At 47.5% G+C, this 21893-nt stretch overlaps 1 protein-coding gene across 8 annotated transcripts in view; it reads right to left on the bottom strand.

Annotated features, from left to right (window-relative positions):
• Positions 1-17828, bottom strand: part of AMPD3 (adenosine monophosphate deaminase 3) — a 44677-nt gene extending 26849 nt beyond the window's left edge. Inside the window, exons 1-3 of one of the 8 annotated variants that reach the window (XM_081274790.1) lie at positions 14064-14159; positions 13278-13445; positions 9515-9740 (exon numbers count right to left, since the gene is read on the bottom strand). In XM_081274790.1, coding sequence (XP_081130916.1) covers positions 9515-9740; positions 13278-13302 — 251 coding nt within the window. In that variant the 5' untranslated portion in view covers positions 13303-13445; positions 14064-14159. Of the gene's footprint in view, positions 1-9514; positions 9741-11064; positions 11691-13277; positions 13446-13720; positions 13740-14063; positions 14188-14209; positions 14442-17668 lie in introns of those variants that run through there. The other 7 variants (XM_081274793.1, XR_014019695.1, XM_081274791.1 and 4 more) reach the window with 7 other exon arrangements.
• Between the last annotated feature and the right edge of the window lie 4065 nt (positions 17829-21893).

Below are 21893 nucleotides of genomic sequence, written 5' to 3'. Positions count from 1 at the left end.
TGCATAATGGAAGTGAGGATAACGTCAAATCGGCCAGGCTTTCCCCATGTGAGGCCCTGTGTGAGGACAGCACATTACCTTCACAAAACCCAAACTCTAAGGCCCGACACACGAACAGTCTCAGGAAGGTCTGTGAAGAGGCAATCACACTGCATTTCCCAAAGTTGGAAATCTGGGGTACTGGATTTAGAAGAGATAGAGATGATCAGCTAGCCCAAGCTCCCTGTTTTTAAAATAGGAGTCAGGGATCCTACAGTGGAAAAGGGGCTTCCACAAAGTCACACAGCAAGGTGGCTGCCCTCCCCAGCCTGCTGTTAAGGAAAAGGAATGATCAGCATCAATTTCAAGACTGGACCTCTGGACCTGTCACCTTGGCACCAAAAGATTATTTCACTTGCTCTTGGGCACAAGGCTGTTTTAAAATGCTGCACGCTCATGCTGAGTTGGGATGACCTCACCTTCTTTATGAACAAAATAGTTATGTTTCAACTGAGGTCACTCCACATCCTGGAATCCCCAGGAAGGAAACTGCTCAGCACTTGGGCGAGGCTAATTAGCAAATCTCCCTCCCACTTCTCTTTCTGCCTCGGGTGGCATCCAGCCTCTGGTATTGTCAACCACAGTGTCCAGTCAGCAGCCAGCAGACTCCTTGCCCCACCTCATGACTCAGGGACTCAGAAACTTCACGGGATTTATTCCACCACAACCAGGGTCTACAGCCTCCAGCAAAGAACTTAGTGATAACAAGGATCCACCAGAGCCCATGGAATCCCTCTTATTCCCCAGGCAGTGGTGACACAGGGTATGGAGAATGCATTGATCCCCAAGGGGGCCTCAAGGCTCACCCAGAAACAGCTGTCTTCCTGCTGGCACTTGCCCAGGTCTCCTCAACTGCCAAATGTCCAGGAAGCACAATTCACCTCCTCTAATTATACACCCACCACATGCCACGGTCCTGTGGTTCTCATGCCTATGGTAAAGACTTGTGTTACCACCTCTTTGAGGCAAGGCTATTTGCACCTGAGAGATGGAGGTGGCCCCTTTTCAGGAGGTTACCTGTGTCTTCCCCTGGCCTTGAATAACAGACTAAGCTACCTCGGGAAACTCAGCTGGAACTCCAGGAACCCCAGCTGCTGTCCATCACAGGGAACTGAATCAGCATCCTGCCCCATGTTAGATGTCAACTCAGACCAGACCATAATTCCTCAGAGCAGAGTCACCCTGAACAAGGAGGCTCTCCCTTGGCATCTTTGGAACATTCCCGTCTAAGAGCCAGCGCTTTGGGCGTCCTCTCATCCTCTGACAGGCTCAGCTAGGTCCCAGGAAACTCCAGCTTCTGTGTCACTCTCATGCCCATCAGTCACTGTTTTGTGTCTCTCTGCCAAACCTCCTCACCCCTGTATGCCTCAGCCCATGCTGCCCGAGGCCTACCAAGGAGAAGTAGCAGGTGACTTCTAAGGTGAGCAACAGGTATGAAAGGCTTTAAAAAAACACAGGCCAAAAGCTGGAAGGTTGCACAAGCCAAGAGCCTCCCAGGCTTGTCCTAGGAAGGTCCACACCCTTCTTTCCTACTGAGGAAGCCAACTGGTGCCCAGAGAATACTCCTTCTTGCAGAAATCCATTATGGCTCCAGCCTTGGTCTTCAGATTGTCACATACAAACATCCTTAGGCTGGAAGCTCAGACCTTTCAGGCACAAAGGTAAGTTTAAAGACTGATGGGCCATCTCCTCAGCGCCCACTCCTCTTGAGCAGGGCCTGGGAATCATCAGAAGCTAATTGTGGAGCTTGTATCTCAAAAAACTGGAGAAGCCGGTTTTGATTACTGAATAGCAAACTGCCACACATTTATTGGCTTAAAACAATAACCATTCATTCACTCACAGTCCTGCATGTGAGAAGTCTGGCTGGGCTTAACTGGCCTCTATGCTCAGAGCATCAAAAAAACAAAATCAAGATGTTGGCCACACTGCTCTTGTGTGGAGGCTCTGGGAAAGAATCCATTTCCAAGTTCATTCAGGTTGTTGGTAGAATTTAGTTCCATATGGTGGTGAGACTGTGGTCCCTAGTTCCTTGCTGGCTGATGGACAGCGGTCACCTCAGCTCCTGCAGATGACATTCTGATCCTCACATTTAGCCCTCTGTCTTCAAAGCCAGGAGGGCTGTATGTTCTAGTACTTCAGAGCTCTCTGAGTTCCCCGCCTACTCTCAACCTGAGAGAGATCTCTGTTTTGAAAGGTTCCCGTAATTAGATCAGGCCCCCTGACAACTTCCCTATCTTAAGTTCAACTGGGCCATATGTCATGACAATCACAGGAGTGTCAGGTCATATTCTCAGGGTCTGGAGACTAGAGGGGGACATCTTGGAGGGGGAGTATTTTTAAAATTCTGTGGACCTCAGCCCATATCTAGTATCCATCTACACAGGAGAGCTGGAAAGTGGCAGCTGAGTGTGTGGGCGTGAATGTCCACACTTGGGCCTCTCTTTCCTTCCCAAGGCTGTCTGAAGCCCCACGTGTGTCACCATAACAAAAGAAGGACACATAAGAAGTCACCATAATCTTTATCTGAATTATAGAACCATAGGGTCTCCTGGCTACAAAAGACCTTAAAGGCTCTGCACCCCAACCTCTCACTAAGGAGCCTTTGCCTGGATGCCTCCAGTGACAAGGTTCCCCACATTTCTGCGTAAGACATCAGCATCATCATTCAATAAACATCTGCCAAGCACCCACTCTGGGCCAGGCCAGAGCCAGACACACAAACACACACGACATTGGCCAAAGCACAGTCTGTTGCCGCTGTTAGAAAGCACTTCCTCATGATGGGCCAACACTGTCCGTCTGCAGTGCCACCTGTCCACACCTCGGACTAGCCCTTGGGGCACCAGGGTAAGCCAGTTCTCTTGACACAGCTGGCCCGCCCCCTCCTTCTTCCAACCACATGTACAAATACACTGCTGCCAAGGAGCTGGCAGGGGTGGGGCTGTGAGGACACCAGCTCTGGCCAAGCCTGAGGACCTGGGCTTAGTAGCAACTTTGTCATCCCCTACACAGCTGGTCCTCCTGAGCTACAGGGACCTTCTTGTTGACCAGACCCCTAAGACAAGAAGACGATCTAGTCACGTGTGAGTTTTTACAGCATTTCATCTCCCAGCACCTGTCCAGTGCCCCCACCTGCTCCATGGCCCTCAGCTGCCCCTGCCACTCATGATGTCCTCATTCCTACCCTGTCCACTACCCAGCCCTCCTCAGAGCCTGGGAAGCAGGAACCCCCAAGCCTCCCAGAATATCTGGTTCTATGCTAAACTCTAGAACCATCAGCTCCCCCACCAACTTGTTCTTCATTCTAGAGAAATGCTAGTATCTTCCTGGAGGGGCTTCTAAAACCCACTGCCCCATGCATTCTGTCCAGGAATGGCCAGGCAGCGGGGGGGGGGGGGGGGCGGGGGGGGCGGGGTAGGCTCTCAGAAGTGCACAGGGGTCGGGAGGCTGCACATGGACTCCACTTCTTTCCATAAATTACCACAGGTCAGTCCCTGGGGGAAAACAGGTAGATCAAATATAACCCCAGACCCCAGGGGCTATGTCACAGCAGAGATGGACATAGGCAATTGAGCAAATTATTAACAGTGTGTAATGAGATGCCCAGGATATTTTGGGATCCCAAAGGAGATACCTAATTCTGACTGGGGGTGGGACCAGTGGAACAGCAGGATGGAGGGAGAGGGGGACATTGCAGAATGGGAAGGCTTGTCTGAACCCCTCCCCCAGCACACTCAGACCATCCTGGCAGCCCCTCTGCCTCCAGATGGGCACCACTACTTAAGGTTGGAGGCAGGAGGGTTTTGTTAACAATGTGAATCTGGACGCCGCTGGGTAGGGAGGTATTCCCCACTTCCACAGGCTCACTGCTCCTGGTGTTTCTGAGGTCACTGCACTGAGCCATCTAGAATTGGGAGCCCTGGTCTAAGGAGGGGAACAGTGGAGAGCTGGCACCTGCTGTGTGATTGAGACCAGAGGTCCCAGCCTATCTGGAGAGAGAATGTGGATGCAGTTGACCATGGTGCAGGGTGCATACTGAGCAGAATGGAGAGGCCCCACAGAGACCACTTAAAGTCTGAGGGCACAGCCAGGTGACCAGCACCACAGCCCGACCAGGCGGGTGTAACTTTGAGTCACCAACTCTGAAGCCCGTCAGGCCTAAAGACTCATAATACCCGACTCTGTCTCTCCCTTAGCTACTCTATCTTCTCTTCCCTCTCTACCCCAACAGCCTCCATTTGTCTCCCCACCATTACCCCAGTCTCCACTGCCCTTTCCCAACCCTTCCCAGCTACTGTTCCTCCCTAGACCCCAGAGGTCAAAGTGAAACACAATCCTTACAGCCTTTTATATTAAGAGTTACAATCTCTATTCCTAATTTTTAAAGTGGATGAATAGGCTGTTTCAAATGAAGCTTCTTTGTCAATGGTTGTGAATTTAAAAAAAAAAAAAAAGAGTTTACCCATCCCTGATTTAAGAAGTTTCATAATACTAAATGACTTAACAAAATGTTAGCCGTGCTATGCTTTCGTAACAAATACGTTTATCTATTTTGTTCAAAATGTTCTCGGTACAATGGCAGATGCCTCTAATCCCAACTACTAAGGAGGCCGAGGCAGGAGGATTAGAAGTTTGAGGCCAGTCTGGACATCTTAGTGAGACCTGTCTCAAAAACAAAACAAAACAAAAAAAAAACCACATTTTTAGGGAAGTAGCTGTTCTGGATAGCTAGATGTTTAGATTACAAAGTCATTCCTCTTTTATGTCCTAATTTTAAAAACAACAACAAAAAAAAAAACTCTGATGTAGCATTTTTTATGAAATACCTAAGTCCTACATTCTTAACCAGAGTTTTCTGAACATAACTTAAAGTTCTTTCAATGACTCAGGGTCATCCCTGTATTATCTGGTCATGATCTTAGAGGTGTTTTGTCCCTACACTGCTGTGCTTTGAATTCTCCTGTCTGCTTTTTGTAACTATTCTGTTTCCTCCCTCACTGTTGACTGTCAAGTAATAACAATAACAGAAGCAGGACCATGAGAGCAGCTCCTATCAGTGGGCTAAGGAGATTATGTGGATTCGTTCATTTAATTCTCACAAGGTAGGTCCTCTGATTACACTCATTTTGCAGATCAGAAAACAGACTCAGATATTTAAGAGCCTTGACCAAGTCCACCCAGTAGTGGACTTGATGGGCTGTCACTTGAATCCAGTTGGTCTGACTCCCAAGACCCACTTAAAATCACCACACTTGACTTCTGAGATCCTCCCTATAGCAATCTTCCCCTCTACTTCTAATTTGCTCTTTAAAGATAGCCACGCTTATCAAGACTCTGTGTGAAGTAAGGCTAGATGGGAGATGGGATGGGAAGATGCAGGGTGGGATTGGTAGGTAAAAGACACAGGTTTTCTCTGGGTGGTGATAAAAAATGTTCCAAAATTGAACATGGCCATGGTCTCCCAACTCTGTTAATGTACAAAAAACCATCAAACTACATAGTTTAAAAGGCTGGCTTATATGGTATATAAATTATATCTCAATAAAGCTGTAGAAGAAGAAATCAGAAAGCTGAAAGAGCCCTAAAATGCACTTTGGTTGCTCAGAAACTTTTCATGCTGTCCCCAGTGTTGGCTAAGTTCCAATATGTACATTTGTAGGGTAGATGAACTCTGGCTAATGCATTTGAGACTCAAAAAATAGCTCTGGGCACCACCAGTGTTTTCTGGTTCTCACTTTGCCTCCACAGTTGATCTGCCCCTCCCTCTGGCCCTCACCAAGCCCTGAGTCCCAGCAGGGACCTGATCAGTGTCATCTTCCTAAGTAGGCAGGGAGTCCTGCTGGCTCCTGATCTGGACTGGCCTGCAAAATATGCATCTCTCTGAGCAGCCTGGGTGGGTCTGCAAGCCTGCAAGGGCCGTGTCTGAACCCAGCCTGGACCCTATGGCTGGCCACCCTGGACAGGCTTCCATTCCTCAGGTGCTCATTCGTCTTTCTTGATCATAGCTCAAGTTCTTCTTTTTGTAAGAAGCTGGTTTACTATCATGATTCTTTCTTGTGACTGTATATTAGATTTAAAATAGTTGTGTGTTTTGTTTTACTTTGGCTAATTTCTAAATGTGAGAGAAAAAGGAACTTGTTGTAAAGAAAAGCCTTCTCCAAGTGCCAGAGATATTCAGAGGAACCAGGGCAAGGGAGGGTATTTGTTATTTTGTTTTGTTTTTTGTGGTCCTGAGAATTGAACCCAGGGGCACTCTACCACTGAACTACATCCCCAACTCTTTTCTTTTCTTTCTTTCTTGGAGGCAGAGTTTTGCTAAGTTCCCAAACTGGCCTCAAATTTAAGATCCTCTTGCCTTGACTTCCCAAGTTGCTGGAATTACAGGCCTATACCACTGCACCAGGCTAAGTGGGGGCAGGATTTTCCAAATAGAAGTCCCATCTTATGTCACAGTTTGAAACATAAACCCACAGACTGGGTATCAGGAGATCTGCTACTGGTTCCAGGTCTGTGGGCTCCTTGCAGGATGACTGCATATCACCAATCACATCTAGAATGTCAAGGAGGGGCCACAGATGGAGAGGCTGCTGAAGAAAAGGTGTCCTCTGTGAAAATATTAAGATTGGAAAGCTGTGTAAAGGCCCCTCCAGTGAGCAGTGAAGTTAAAAGACAAACTTGGGTATGCATGGCCCCAGGTGACACTGGGATGTCTGACCAGGCTGCCTTTCAGAAAAGAAGCCAGTGGGCACGGGCAGAGCTGAGACCATCTTCCGTTGTGCCACTCAGAAGCCAGCAGCTGCATCCTGAGGAGCAGCACTGAGTGTCATTCCAGTGTCCACACACCAAGGAGCCAAAGACTCACCCTGCCTGCAGATAGGACAGTCTCCTGGCCAAGGTATGACATTTAGAGCTAAAAGACAAGGTTCCAGTCCCCACGCTCACTTAACTATGTGCAAGTTAATTCAACTTCCCTGAGCCTTACTCTTCTCATCTACAGTCAAAATACTAAGAATATCCACTCAGTAAGCTCCAGGTGGGGATGAAAAAATAAATGTAGACCATACCGCCCAGAACTTTGCCCAGGGTAAGAACTAACAGCAAGCTGCCACTGCTGCCCTCTCAGCAGCAGGAAGCTGGAGAGTTTACTGTCATTTACATGGTGTACTATGACCCAGGCATGTCCTAAGCCTTTTGCATGTTAACTTCCTCATTTCTCACAATACCACATGAAGACAGCTACTGTCATCATCCATGCTTTATAGATGAGGAAGAAGCTGGGGCCCAGAGAAGTTTCCTAATCTGCCCCAGGTCACAAAGCATGTGAATAAGTGGCAGAACACAGCAGTCTCTGTTGTGGTAGCGGTGGGGAAGCATCTTGCCTCTGCTGGACGTGCACTGCCCACCAATGTAGCTAAGGCCGTGGATCCTGGAGAGACAGTGGGAGCCAGAGACACTCCTCAAGGGGCTTACCTCACGTGGGGCAGACAGACACAAATAAGGAAGGGACAGAACAAATTTCTGAAGAGGGGTCTGCAGAGAAATTTCTGGAAATCACAGAGCACCATTTGGACTGAGAAAGCTTCCGTTTTGCCCTTATCCTGGGAATCGAGAAGAACAGTGGTCTCTTTTTGCAGATGTTGGGCCCCATGTCACTCTGTAATAGAAAGTGGCCTCAGACACTTATTGTTCCTGGTAATAAAAAATGCCAGGACTTCTCCCCCTCTCATTATGAAGGGTCTAAAATGCTCAATTCATCACACACAGAGGACCCTGCAGGGCACTCAGTTCTTGCAGACAGCCCAGTGTTATACCAGGGCAGCATGGACAAGGGTCTCTACTCTCATGCTTTTCTTCCTCCTTCTAGGGAGAAGCACGGCGCTAGCCAGGGACTGCCCACCTCGCTTCTTCCCTGAAGAGGGCAAGCACTGATCTCACAGAGGGCAAGGCTCTGTTCCTGCCTCTGTACCCGCAGTCACCTTGTTACTTCCAAAAACAGTCAAGGGAATGCTAAATTCTATACTACCAAGACAGGCAAGAACTTGCCTTTTAAAATGACGAGGTGCTTTGGGAAAGGTCTGATCCCTGACTGGGTCTCAGAGAGGGCTCAAATTTCCACGACACTAGCTGTTGAGATCTACAATGTGCTGGGCAAGTGGGGACCTGGCGACAGCCCCACTAGATACTTCCTCAAGGCTTTTCTGCTGCTTTAATTTTGCTCTTCCAGGTGAGATGAGCTGTGAAGGATGAGGACTTCCCATTGCACTTGCCTGAGATCCAAACTTCTGATCTGGGAGCACAAAGCCAGTCTGATAAGCCAGCCTGCCACCCTTCTAGCAGCAGGGTAAGGCCTGTCTCTCAATAGGCCACTAACTACGTGGGCCTCCTTGAAGATACCTGGGGCCTCAGCCCGCACCTGACTCCACACATAGCTAGATCCTTTGCACCCTTGAAGTGTCACCTCCTCAGAGTAACTCATCCTTACTACCCAGTCTAATAAAAGTCTCTCAATCCTACCCTCCCTCTCTCCCTCCCTCTTCATCTCCTTCCTGGCTCTCATGCTGATCCTAGGCCTGTTTGTCCTCAGATCCATTCCTTCTCCTATTTCCCAGGGGTGTCATCTGGCGTCTGGCCTAGGTCTGGCCAATGCAGCCACTGGGAGAAACCTGGAAGTTTCAGGAAGAGTAGAGCCATGTATGGTACCTCCTGCCTCCACCTCTGCTTCGGGAGGCAGCTCTTGGGTCTCCTTCTTGGCTCCAGTTCCCTTTGGAAAGGCCAACCCAGTGCTAGCTTCCCCAGGTGACCCCACCCTAGGCTCCAGCCTAGTTTGTCTCTCTAAGTTGTCTGGTGGTGGCCGCCCCTACTGCCTTTCATCTCCAGGCTGCCTCTCTCCCCCCATTTGGCTCCTCCGTTCTCTACCACCCATGTAACCAATTCCTTGCACCAAAATCCTATTTCCAATACTCAAATTGTTTCTGTCTTTCTGGTTGGACCCTGACTGATACAGCAACTATCATAACTTGTAATTCTTTTATTAATTTGTTCAGTTAGTTATTATCTGGACCCACTGTAAGTTCTACAGGGTGGGGGCTGTATCTCTACTGTGCATTGCTATATCTGCAGTCCCGGTACAGCACCTGGCAATCAGGGAGCCACCTTAACAAGAAATGCAAACAAGTGTCCAGTGATAAAAAGATATAAAAATTGGTGTTTCCCAAGAAATCCTCAAATTTCCAAAAAAGAAAAGGGAAATACCATTTGGAAGCAGAGTGTATTTCCACACGTCATTTGTTATTAAAATTGTAGCAAAGAAAGAGTGTTTTTTCATCTTTTCCACTCAACAGAAGCACCAAGACCACCTTCAATAAATAAGTGGTTTGTAAGTAGTCTTGATTAAGAAATCAACACAGCCCAGGGACAAGCCAGCTCCCCAGGTGCCACGCCTCAGGACATGAATGCCAAGTCCTGGACAAACCTTTTTGCAGTCTCCACAGACTTCTGCTCCGCCAGCTCCTTCTGTAGTTCCCTCTCCTTGGCTTCCTTCTGGCCAATGGGGCAGTCCTCAGGGACAGTGAAGAGGGACAGGGCATCTTTACTGTCCTCTTCTCGTAGCACTTTAGCAAACACCTTCTCAGCCAGCAGCCGGACTTGCTCGTCCACTTCAGAGATGTTCAGCTTGGGGAATTGTCGCGGCATCTCGGCTAGCAAAGAAAGAAGAAGAAGAAGAGCGTGAGTCTAATGTGTTACTGGATGTCCTGGGTCCCCACTGTGGGAGGCCAGAAGGCACTGAAGTGAGGACTAGTTCCACCTGATCCTTGGGTCAGCTGTCAACCCAGGAATTCCCAGATCAAACCCAGCAGGCCACATTTCAAAATCCGTTCCATAAGTGATCAAGGGTGAAGCGGATGGAGCCACTCATGTTTCATGGAAAAGCAAACACTCAGACGTCAGAAAATGAACTATTCAACTAGGTGTTCCCATTTTCCTGACCTTAGGGAATCTGCAGCACATGGCAGGCCTGCCCTCCTGACTTTGCTTCCAAGACTAAGTAGGGGCGGGGGAGAATTCAGAACGTCCCTCCTCCAGTCTATGAAGTTATTAGGAATGCAGCACTAACCAAACTTTACTCCCCCTCTTCCAGGAAGGAAGTCCAAAACTCACGGGGTTTCACAATGAGCTTATAGCCCCACAAGATTACAGCAGAGCCCTGGTAAATCCAAAGCTGCCTTCTACAATTCATAAAATGAGAACTTTGGCTGCTAAGAAAGAATCTGCTATCACAGTTTATGGTCCCTCAAAACCTCCAGAACTGTCTAATAAGACACAGCAAATAAAGTTAAGGTTTGAACAGGGATGCTTCACCCAGCTGAAAACTCACTTCCTCAAAGAAACTTTTCCTATCCAACTCTCTGACACTGGAAGTTTTTCTCATCACCTGGATGCTTTCTTTTTCTTTTCTTTCTTTGCTTTTTTACTTTTACAAACAATTATACAGCACTTAATATGTACAGTCTGCCAAGCATTTTATATTTATTATCTCAGTTAATATTTTTTTTTCTATTTTACAGATGAGAAAATTAAGGCATAGAGCGACCTCTCTCAGGGTCACACCTGCAATAAGTTGGCAGAGGTCTGTGCTTTTCTCAAACTTTCTCTCTTCTGTCCTCAGATCTGAACCCAAGCCCCCAGTTGTCCATCTATGTCCTTAACCACTATGCAGTGCTGCTACTCTGTGTTCCTTCAGGTGCAGGACAGGGACTCTTCATGCTCCCCAAATATCACAACACCTTGCAATGGGCGAATTCTGCCAATTTTCAACAAGCCACCTTCTCCTGGAGCAACTCTGAAAGGGGAGTTTCCTGTCCACCTATTACCACTGTTTCTTTAAGGCTGGTTTAAAAAAGAAGTGATTTTGTTGACAGACAAGACAAAGGTGAGGCAGGAAGAGGAAGAAATTAATTCCAGGGAAAGGGGCTCAATGGGCCATCTCAGGACAGTCATTCTCTGGCCTCATAATTTTCTTACCTGAGATTAAACGACAGGACTAAATGGTCTCTAAGGCCCTCTCAGTTCTAAGTGGTATAATTCCAGGTACCGGAGAGGTTTCCGGTGCCTGGGGAGGCTTACTGTGCTGGTCTTCTCTGTGGCGTGTGAGGCTAATTCATGACACAGACAGGAAGGAAGAAAGTAGGCTATAATGGGCAGTTAGAGCGGTGTCTGTGGGCCCCTTGACTCTGAAACCAATTTTCTCTTCCCTCCACACCCAGGGACATGACTTTCTCAGGCCTCCATTTCCCTAAGGGAGTTGGGTAGGAGGGAGCTGGTGAGGAAGAGCCACCACAGCACGCAACTCTGCTGGTCTAGGGAGCAGACCCAGACAGCAGAGGTCTGGCCCCTTCAAAGAACAAGAGGAACAGAGTTGACTGTGGAGACTGCCATGTTCTAATTGTAGAGTTAAGGGGAAGCTAGAGGTCATCAGAACAGAGGTTCAGAGAAGCCAATGGGGGGATGCTGGAACAGCATAAAGAACCAGGCACAGGAGGCACAGTCAGGCCTCCACCACCCCTCAACTCCAAGTCCATGGGTCAAGTGCAGCATTCCAAGTCCTCACATCACATTTCAGAAGTAGACAGGCCCAGATAAAGGGCAGCAAATGTCACAAATCACCCACATTGTTTGACCGGTAATCCCACTTCTAGAAATTTCTCTAAGAATCTGAAGAAAAGAAAAAGTACAAAGTTCATTAGCTGTACTCTTTATGTAAAGAACTTTAAAATGTCCAAATTAAAGCATACACACTTGAAAAAATTGTTAAGCTACCAATATTATAATTATGAGGACACTGAATCATATTCTAAAAAAATCTTGTGAGATAATAGTAAATAAAAATATTAATGCCTGAAAATTTACCTGTGCTTTGATTATGATGGTATAAAAGTGAATCCCCTTATGGACAGGGGCTGCAAGGGAGAGACATGTTCAAAATGAGCAGATGACAGGATAGCCTATGTGTAAGGCTGTCTTATTTTGATAAGTAATGCTCTAATAATGTCACTTTAAAAAAAAACACACAGAAAGAACAGAAAGAAAAATGATTAGATTTAAGACCTTATTTTAAAAGGTGGGGGGACACAGTAAAAATAAACCATGATCTTATTCTAGCAAGTTTTGGCAATCAGGAACCTCTTCTGCCTACCCGACATGGAAAGAGGCCAGAACAAAGGGATTTGTACCATTGAGATTCATCTCTGCCTAAGCTCCTGTCCTGCATGGAAGCTGCCCACCATCACCTTCCTGCCCACTCCATCCCCACAAATGCACACATTCCCCAGCAGGTTGTTTCAGGAATGGGCAATTTGGGGGAGGGTCCTTCATGTCTAAGGGTTCTTACACCAGAGCCTGCCATCTTTGTCCCTGAAGCATTTTCAGCTTGCTCAAGTTAATTCAAACATACTTTTCAGGATGCATCTTTCTATAAAAGATCTCCTCCTTTTACTTTAGCTTAAATAGTTTAAATCAAACTGGGCCCCAAGAGAAGTTGATACCTGTTGCTAGAAAAACAGGACCTGCTATCAAATACTGGAGAGATGCTGTGTTCCATAGGCCCTCCACCCAGGTTCATAAGGCATGTTAGACCTCAGGATCATGGAGTAGCATTTTCCCAAGGAAGTCTTTCTTTCACAGAGCTCATGGGAACCACGGCAGTGTCTTAAACAACTGGTCACTAGTAGGGACCCACCCACTACATCAGTGGGCCTTGCAGCCTACCACATATATGCTGTCTCCTAGACATTCCAGACAGACAACTCCACCTGCCAACCTTCCTGACAGAACTCAAACCCCCCTCAGACCTCTAGACACCTGCCAGGCCAGGCCTGCCAAGGAAAGATCACTCTGCAGATGCCAACTAGAGTTCAGCTCCAGCTGCCTGATAGTGTCTGGCCTTCAACCATTTGTCAGCTGAAGCCAGCAGTCGTGTGAGACTTAACTGTGAATTCACCAGCATCGGTCAGCTAGTGATACAGCTTATCTCTGATGACACCCTCTGATGAGCATAAAGAAATGTCCCGAAGTTAGAAAGCTCTAAAAATGCCACCCATTTCAACAAACAGTAAATTTGCATAGCACTAGAGCCCCTCCAGAAAAGCAGCACAGTGACCCTGAAATCCCCTCCTTACACAAATGAAGCTGTTTCCTGCCTTTGCCAGATGCTCTCTGATAGAACCCATGACACAGACCTGAGCCGGGCTCTGGAGACTCCATGACTGATCCTGAGGATCACACAGGCAACGATGTCCTCTGGCCAGGTGCTAGTGCTGCCCTGGAGGCTGCGCTGAGTCAGTGTAAGAGCAGCTAGCTGAGTCCTGCCTGCCGCTGCTGGGGTGGGAGGTCTCTGCTTTGCATATCTGTGAGCAGGAAAAGTCTGGGCTGGAAATTCTCCCGTGAATACAAAATGCAAGTGGAAAATTTCAAGAGCCCTAAAGGCCCCAGGTAACGCCGGTTATCCAAGCTTGTAGTATGAATGTGGTCTCCTGGCCCGGTTCCCAGTCCTCCACAGAAGAAAATAAAGCAGCCACTACCCACAGCAGCACATTCAGCAGTCCTGAGCAACCACAGAAGATAAGCCACCGCCTCTCTCTAACGCCCAGATCCTCCTGAAAGCCGAGGAGCAGTGACATACCATCACCCCTTGCAGCTTCCGCTTTGAAACCCACTTCAGGCCTGACCTGGAGACAGGCCCATCTCCCCAAGGGGTTTCTTCTATGGCACAGCCTGCCCTGTCTTCTCTCAGAAGACACCCCCAAACCAACCCTCCTGACGGCACCCCAGGACTGGAGCAGGAACTCAGAGCCCAACTGCCAATACCAGGGCCTCCCTCCCCTCCTCCTCTAAAAGAGGAAAGGCCCGTGAACTGTTTCCTCCTGGCCCAGGAAGGACAGAGTCTCAGAAGAGGGGAAAGCCCCAGCGCAGGGACAGCACAGGGATAAAAGCAGCAAGCCCATCCCTACACATCCTTTTCTTACCTGAAAGAAACCACACATCACAGATTACAGGCCAGCCTGACAAGCTCCAACACACACACACACACACACACACACACACACACACACGGAAGAAATATGTCCACCTGGCCCACCTGAGCCCACGCCCTGCACCCTTCCCTTCTTACTGCCTCTTATGTGGGCTCCAGCTCTGATCAGCCTCCTGAGCTGGCTGGACTCTGCCATTCTCCTGGGGAAGGTGGAGCCTGCCTCAAGTGACCCACAGAAGCCAAGCAGGATGGATTAAAACAGTGTCACGGGCACAAAGCTCTGCATCCTTTCAGTCTGCCTTTTAGGAGAATGGGGAGGCCTCAGAGGAGGCGCATTGGCCTTCCAGTGACTTCGACAAATTGTGTGCGGGTGGGAAATAACCATGAGCAAAATGGCTATTTCGGTGGTGCTGTTGAAATCCTGGGGAGAAGAGCCCAGAAAGAATGGGTCAGCTGTTTACCGAGAAGCTAGATGTAGCTCTGACTTGGGCCTGAGTCACCTCTTCATGTCCAATCGAGATGTTGTGCCTTGCTGAGCCCACATCATAACTCCTGTGAGCACAGAGCAGGATTACAGGGTTGACACATGATCCTCAGGCTGCTGCTGGGCTTTGGCTACCCAGAGATTACGATCCACCTGTCCTCACAGCTGTTTCATAAACATTACAATCAGCAGGCTACAAGCAACGTAGAAGGAGGGTAATATTTATTCATTAAATAATAAAACGGGCTTACAGCCTGAGAGAAAAATAATATCCAAGCCCTTAGTATTGTTCTGCCAGAAGGGAGGAGACAAACGATTTCTTCTGCTGGTGTTTTGGGGGAAAGGAAAGATCAGGTGGAGAGTGTGATGGGAGCATCCTAAACCATGGGTCTAAGTCCAATGCATTCAGGTCATTTTATTCTGTACCTTTAATGAGATCCTAGATAGCCTTAGTCTGTGGAACCTAAAAGGACAGAAGGCTTGGAAAATACTGCATTCCACAGTTCCACCATGAGGATTCATGCATAATTTCTACTAGCAGATTCAACTCCATCGAGTCTAGACAGAGACAGGTAGCAGCTCCATCAGATGACACTGGGTATAGCAACAGCCAAGGGTCCTGCTGGAGCTAAATGATGGAACACCTTCTAGAACAGGGCCCATTTAGGAGCAAACTAGAGCTCTATTTCAGGAGGGCAAGCTCTGCTCAGGACCTCATGATTCCACCTAGAGCCTAACATGTTGCTATTCCCTGAGGCCCAGGTGTTTCCCTAGGCTAAAGAACACTGGTCCCAAGCCCTAAGCCTTACTTCCCTATTGAATGGACATCAGGTCAATATTTAATAGTCAGACTCAAAGGCTGTATCCCCTGCCTGGGAAACCAGGCTACATTCACTTTTATCACTTACATGCCCTTAAAAGACCAGAAAGGCTGGAATCAAATTATGTATGTCTCATTGGGAAAGAGAGGCACAGGCTTGCCTAGAGTGGTCCGTTTCCCTTCTTGTTCCTGAGATGCCCGTGACTTACACAAGGAGTTGGGCAAAGAGGTTTTATCTGCTCAATATGAACTCCACAACAAATTTTGCCTGTCTCATTCATAATTATATCCCCATGCTTGGAATATGGCAGGCACTCAATACATATTTGTTGAATAAACTATTGTATAAAACACAAATAAGTGAATAAGCTTTGTACAGGAATCTACCTATGGCAACTCAAGATCAGTACAGTGAGTAGCTAATAACATGGACTCCAGGCAATCTCCTGGGTTCGAATCTCATTCCACCACTTAGTTGCATGACTTCAAGTAAGTGATTAAACTTTCTGTGCCGCAGTTTTATTCCTTATAAAAGAAGAATGATAAAAATACCAGCCTCATGGGTTGCCATGACAAATTAGCATATGTAAAGTGCTTAGACTAGTACCTGGCTCAGAGTATGTGCTTTGTAAGCATTAGCTGTCAACATCATTATCTTTATCATCATTTCATCAGATAAAAGAGATTCCAACTGGGAAAATAAGCATAAAGTTTAATCTAGACACTGAATCCTTTCATTTAGTATTACTTATCAAGCACAATTGGGCCTGGTACTCTCCCAAGTTCCTACCTGGGTACAGGAAGAAGGAAGCCATGTTTAAATGTGAAGCTAGGTTAGAAGGAGGAACAGCCTTCTCCTCTATGAATGCTACTTCTTGGTAACTCTACACATCTAGGATTCTAACCATGTGTCCCCCCTCCCATTCCCTAATCAGTTCCTCATCACCATTAGAAACAGTTACTATTGTCTCTTGTCCTGAATATACAGTCAAGATGTGGAAGAACTAACAATTCATCTGCTTGGTGGAAGAACCAGGAAAGCCAATGAGCAGCTTATGGAGAAAAAATAATGTATCTCCCCACTTAATCCTAAAACTACATTTGTCTGCCCATGATGTTATCAAGATCTGAGACTGATGTTAAGACCACCTTGAAGAGTGATCCAGCAAGTGCAACGGCAAGAAAAACAACTCACATATCTCAAAGAACTTCTTGTCTTGGGTGAGAGCAGCTCAACACTTATCCAGGATCAAGTGACTGAGCCTGGGCTAAAAGGGACTAAAAGTTCAGAAGGTCTCCCAATGCCCCAACCACACAAGAGCCATAATTCCAGAGAGGGTAGTGCCCTACTATCATTTCCAGAGAAAGTCAGGCCCCTCAGAGTGGCAGCCAAGAGAGACCAACTACCCCCCAGGCCTTCTGTCAACACTCTGAGAAGTAGGAGCTGACAGAAGCTGTCTGGCTCAGTGGCTCCACTGCCACTCAGCATGGATGCTTCACAGCCAGAGGATAAATTTCTCCGCTGCAGGTTCCAGCTGCAGTCAGCTTTTCCCTGAAGATGGCCAAATGTTTGTCACTCCCTGCGGGGGAATAGCCAACGAGGGCTCAAGGCCATGCTGAAATCCCTCCTAATGCTGCCAGCTTTCACCCAGCTCCTTTGCTTATTTGTAGTCAGAAAGGTTCCAGCCACAAACAGTTCAGAGACTTGACGGTTAGCAAGCCTCTCCTACTCCAGGACCTCTCATAACTCACATCAGAGGCCACTGCCAGCCTAGACCAGCCATTAGCAGCTCTGCTGGCAAAGCAGCTACCAGGAAGTTCAAGGGCAGAAAGCAGACTACCAGAAAACAAGGCTACCCCCAGAAAGCCAGAAGGAAGGATGAAACGACTCATCATCCTGTCCATTCCATGCCACCAGGTAGAGTCCACCTCAGCTGCCCACATCCAGCAGGTCTCAAGCACTTAGAAACTTGTCCAGACACTTAAGTGGCAGCATGTCCCAGGGCCTTTAATTTCCCTAAATCTTGAGAATCCAATCTAGGCCTCCAGGAATCAGGGATGCTGCAGCTAGCTCACCTGGGGCCGCTGAAGCCCAGGCTACCTCCAGGAAAGGGGCGGGAACATAGGCAAGGATAGGGCAGGGGATAAGCCTGGGGTCAGCGATGCCACCACTGTGGGATGGGAAGCCACAAGCCGAGGTCGCGACCCTGGAGCACTCAGGACTCCCGACCTGGGCTGCAGGGGCCACAGGGAGCCGGCCCAAGGTCAGCAGTGCTGCATCGCGCGCACTCACCAGGTTCGGAGGACAGGGCCATGCCTGGGCCCGAGGGGGGAGGCGGTTGCAGAGCTGGAGCGCAGGTGACACGCTAGGCAGGGCACACAGCTAGCGCCGCGGAGCCGGGCTGAGGAGCAATGAAGCTCCCAGGCGGGCTCCGGCCGAGCCAGGCCGCGGTCCGGCCCGCGCTCCGCAGGAGCCCGCAGCGCGCCAGTGGCAGGGGCGGGGGCCAAGCTTCACCAAGGTGCTGCGCCACAGAGCCCTGGCTCCAAAGCCCCCGAGGCTGTCGCTGCGGGTGGAGCGAGGGCCGCCTCCGCAGGGAAGCAGCCAGCGAGCGGCGCGCCGCCCTAGTCTTGCCCTACCTGGGCGCGGAGCGGAGGAGAAGCGAGAAGCTGGGAGCCGAGGGGCGCCGGTCTGGCAGCCGCTGCCCGCCAATTAGGCCTGCCTGCGGCTACCTGAGGCTCCCCGCTGCGCTGCCAACAGGAAATTTGAGAGTGCCAGGGGTGCGGCAGCAGCCCAGTCCCCCCGCCGGAAGCGCGCCCGGCGCCGCCTGGGCTCTGCTGGGCCACCGCCGCAGCCACGGGTCAGAGCCAGCCAGGATCCCCCTCCTCGCCTCCGCTGCCACCCAACGCCGCTCGGTTCGGCGATCGGGTTTGCCTGGCATCCTCTCCTCCCAGCCAGAACTTTCTCCAAGGCGAGATTCGAGGGGTCTCTGCCCCCACACAGGTGACTTACTCCCTGTAGTTGAACCGACCCGCAAGCATCCGTTTTCTCCCAGGTGTCCGTCTGGTCACTTGTTTCACCTTCCCGCCCCTCCCTCCTTTGCTCTCCAACTCTGCTGCCTGGCTTCTACTCCCGCCCCTCAAAGTCCGGAATGACCTCCTGGCTGCCAAATAGGTGCCTCCCTCGCTCACCTCTCTCCAGCACTTGAGCCTGCTAACCACGCCCTCCTTCCTGGAACGTTTGGAGAATGCGATCTCCTAAGGGAGAGAGCCCGCTGACACTCCTCCCTGCCCCCCACCTTCCTTCCCAAAGACACAAGCACAAGCTATATCTGGGGGCCTGTGGCTTCTAGGCCTCCAAGGCCTGGCTTTTCTTGTGGTGTTCCCTGGGGTCCCACTGTGTCAACCCCCTCGCTCACTCTACTGATCCGTTCTTGGGGATCCCTGATACTCCGTTGGTTTTTACTACCTCCTGTCTGTCCTGTAACAATTCTTGAACACCATCTTCAGCTAAGAATGCTCCAGAGCTGGGGACGGTCACTTCCTGGGGAACATCTCCACTAGCGGTTCCCATGGAAATTGTCCATACCCAAACTCTCAGGAAAGAACCTGCTGCTGTATTTCCAGTCTTAGTGAATGATACCACCTGGCACCCGGGCCACATTTGAGAGCCACACTTCATTCGATGTCCCTTTCACCAAATTAGTCACCAAGGAGGAAAAGGAAACTATTCATTAGTGAGCACCTCATGTATCCTCACGCGTGCCATCTGCTTTCACATAGTTGCTTCAGCATCGAGTTTTATTCCTTCTACCTCACAGCCTGATATTTATAATTTATTTATAAAGTACATGCACTGAGACTATGCTAATATATATTTTGAAGGACATTGGGAAATGTTAAAGGATGTGGTAAAAATAAGACAATAATTTTAAATTATTTTTAACAAGTGACACAATATACGTTTTTCCTTTCACTTTTAAGTTCTTTGTAATCATCTAATGAGAACCACATAATTACAAATGACTTTAATAAATCTTAGTTTAATATTTTATGAGACTAGAAAGTATGCTTTTAAGTTCAATTAATGTCAACACTGGGTTCTAGTGGCTTTTATTGTTTTGTTTTGTTTTGTTTTGTTTTTAAAATATCCCAGCCAGGCAGAATTGTGCATGCCTGTGATACCAACTACTGGGGAGGCTGAGCAAGAGGATGTAAGTTCAAGACCACATGGGGCAACTTAAGGAGACCTTGTCTCAAAACAAAAATGAAAAGGACAGAGGGTATAGATCAGTGGTAGAGGACCCCTGGGTTCAATCCCCAGTACCACTAGGGTGGGTTATAAAGATAAAAAGATAAATAGAAAAACTCAATCTTTGCATCTACTAAATCATAATTCTCATTAGAATGCTATTACTGATTTACAAATGTAAAATTCCATAGAAAACCTCTTTTTTGTTCATGAGGCCAATATTCTCAATGAGGTTTTCATTGGTTGTTCTTGCAAATATTTTGAACAAATAGGATTTTTAAAAAAGTCTGGAGATTGTGCACTTGCAATTTATAAAATGGGTTTAAAAGTATGCTTCTAAACTTTGCAGACTATGACCCAGGAAAGTATAAATGACACTGACATTTGATCTTGGCATTAAAATCACATGATAATCCAGGTACAGTAGTGAACATCTATAATCCCAACAATTTAGATAGTTGAGGCAGGAGGATCACAAGTTCAAAGCCAACCTCAGCAACTTAGTGAGGCCCTAACTGTTAGACGAGGATGCAAGAAAAGACCACTGACTCCAATTAAAATCAAATTAAAGCAAGCTTATTATTTCGACCAGCCGGGCTGCCTCTCCCACCCAAAACCTCGGGAACAAGATAGCAGCTTTCCTGCCGCCCAGCTTTATGGCCCAGAAAGTCACACAAAGGGGAGTTACAGATAACAAAACTCTGAAGAGCATAACACAAATGGTAGTTTACATTTTTGCTGGCCCCAACATCAGAATTTATGAAGGTCATTAGAGCCTCAGAGAGGGTCCTTATCTGGCCAAGGAAGGCCAAGATTTATGAGGCGTCACTAAAGTTTCAGAGAGGGCTACTATCTGGTCAGAGAGCCAGGCATGGGTGAGTTCAAGGCACGGGCAGGCATTCCAAGCAGGTTCAGAATTTGTAGTAATTTATACTAAAGTCGAAATTAGCTTTTCATTGCTTTGTGGTGAGATGGCTCCCAATTTTAAGAAAAGATCAGGTTGGGTCTATCACTAACCAGCTTAGTGAGTCTCTGTCTCAAAATAAAAAAGAAAACTGGGGAAGTTTTCACAGCTCAGTGATAAAGTGCCCCTGGGTTCAATTCCAAAAGATAACAAAAAACAAAAGATAAAAATCAATCAATTATTCACTTGATAATGGAACAGTCCAAATGCCATTTTCAAAATGTTTTCCCCACAACGTGATTCTTTTTAAAGCATGATTATTTTCTTATTTCATTATTAAAATATTACCTTTACCTGAAAGGTAATAGTGGGAGAGAGGGAAGGCGAGAAGTCTCCTCTCTGCTGGGTAGCACACTTGGAACAGTCACAGCCAGCAGAAAAGAGGACCACACGTTTGGAGTTGTTTTCCTTTTTCTTTTCTTTTTTAAAATATTTTTAGTTGAAGATGGATAAGATATTTTTATTAATTTTTTTCTGTGGTGGTGAGAATTGAACCCAGTGCCTCACATGTGCTAGGCAAGCACTCCACCACTGAGCCACAACACCCCCCACCCCCACCCCATCCTTTTGTCAAAGAAAATTCATCTTTAAATTCCACAACTTCCAGTTCTTTGCCCTGATATAATCAGTAAATCTTTGACTCATAGAAAAGATTTTTAGTCTTATTCTACATTTCATCTTAAAGTATTATAAAGACCATAGTATTTTGTTTTGCTTTGTTTTGACATAAACCATATTATTGACATCCTATAGAAGTTTGTGCTTGTCCAGCTTCAAGTGTATTGTTGTTGCTTATAGACAAATGAGATGATTGATGAGTTTCACACGTCACCCCTCAGTTTTATATTCCAGACAGGCAGCCAGTTCACCAGTGGTTACTCTCATACATAAAAACGTTTTACTATATGTCACCCACTATTAAAATAAAATATTTATTTTAGTAGATCACAAAAAGTAGTAAGTATTTCTTCATGAAAGATTTCATCATAAAGTATAGCAAAGACTTAAGGTGACACATGTTAGCAATTTGCACCCAACCCTAAAGCCAGCCAACCTCCTCAACATCATGTGTTCTAAATCCTTTCTTCAGATGTTCAACAATGTTTCCTGTGTATCTTCCTTTTTTTGTTTGTATCTGGGATTAAACACAGGGTGCTTTACCACTGAGCCACATCCCCAGCCCTTTTTATTTTTTATTTTGGGACAGGGTCTAGCTAAGTTACTTAGGTCCTTGCTAACTTGCTAAGGCTGGTTTTGAACTCAGGATCCTCCTGCCTCAGCCTCCTGAACAACTGGGATTACGGA

Source organism: Spermophilus citellus, assembly GCF_964194105.1.
Source record: "Spermophilus citellus genome assembly, chromosome: 2".
NCBI classification, from domain to species: Eukaryota; Metazoa; Chordata; class Mammalia; order Rodentia; family Sciuridae; genus Spermophilus; species Spermophilus citellus.
Note: the sequence above shows the minus strand (reverse complement) of the source record. Positions and strands in the feature narration are given on the sequence as shown.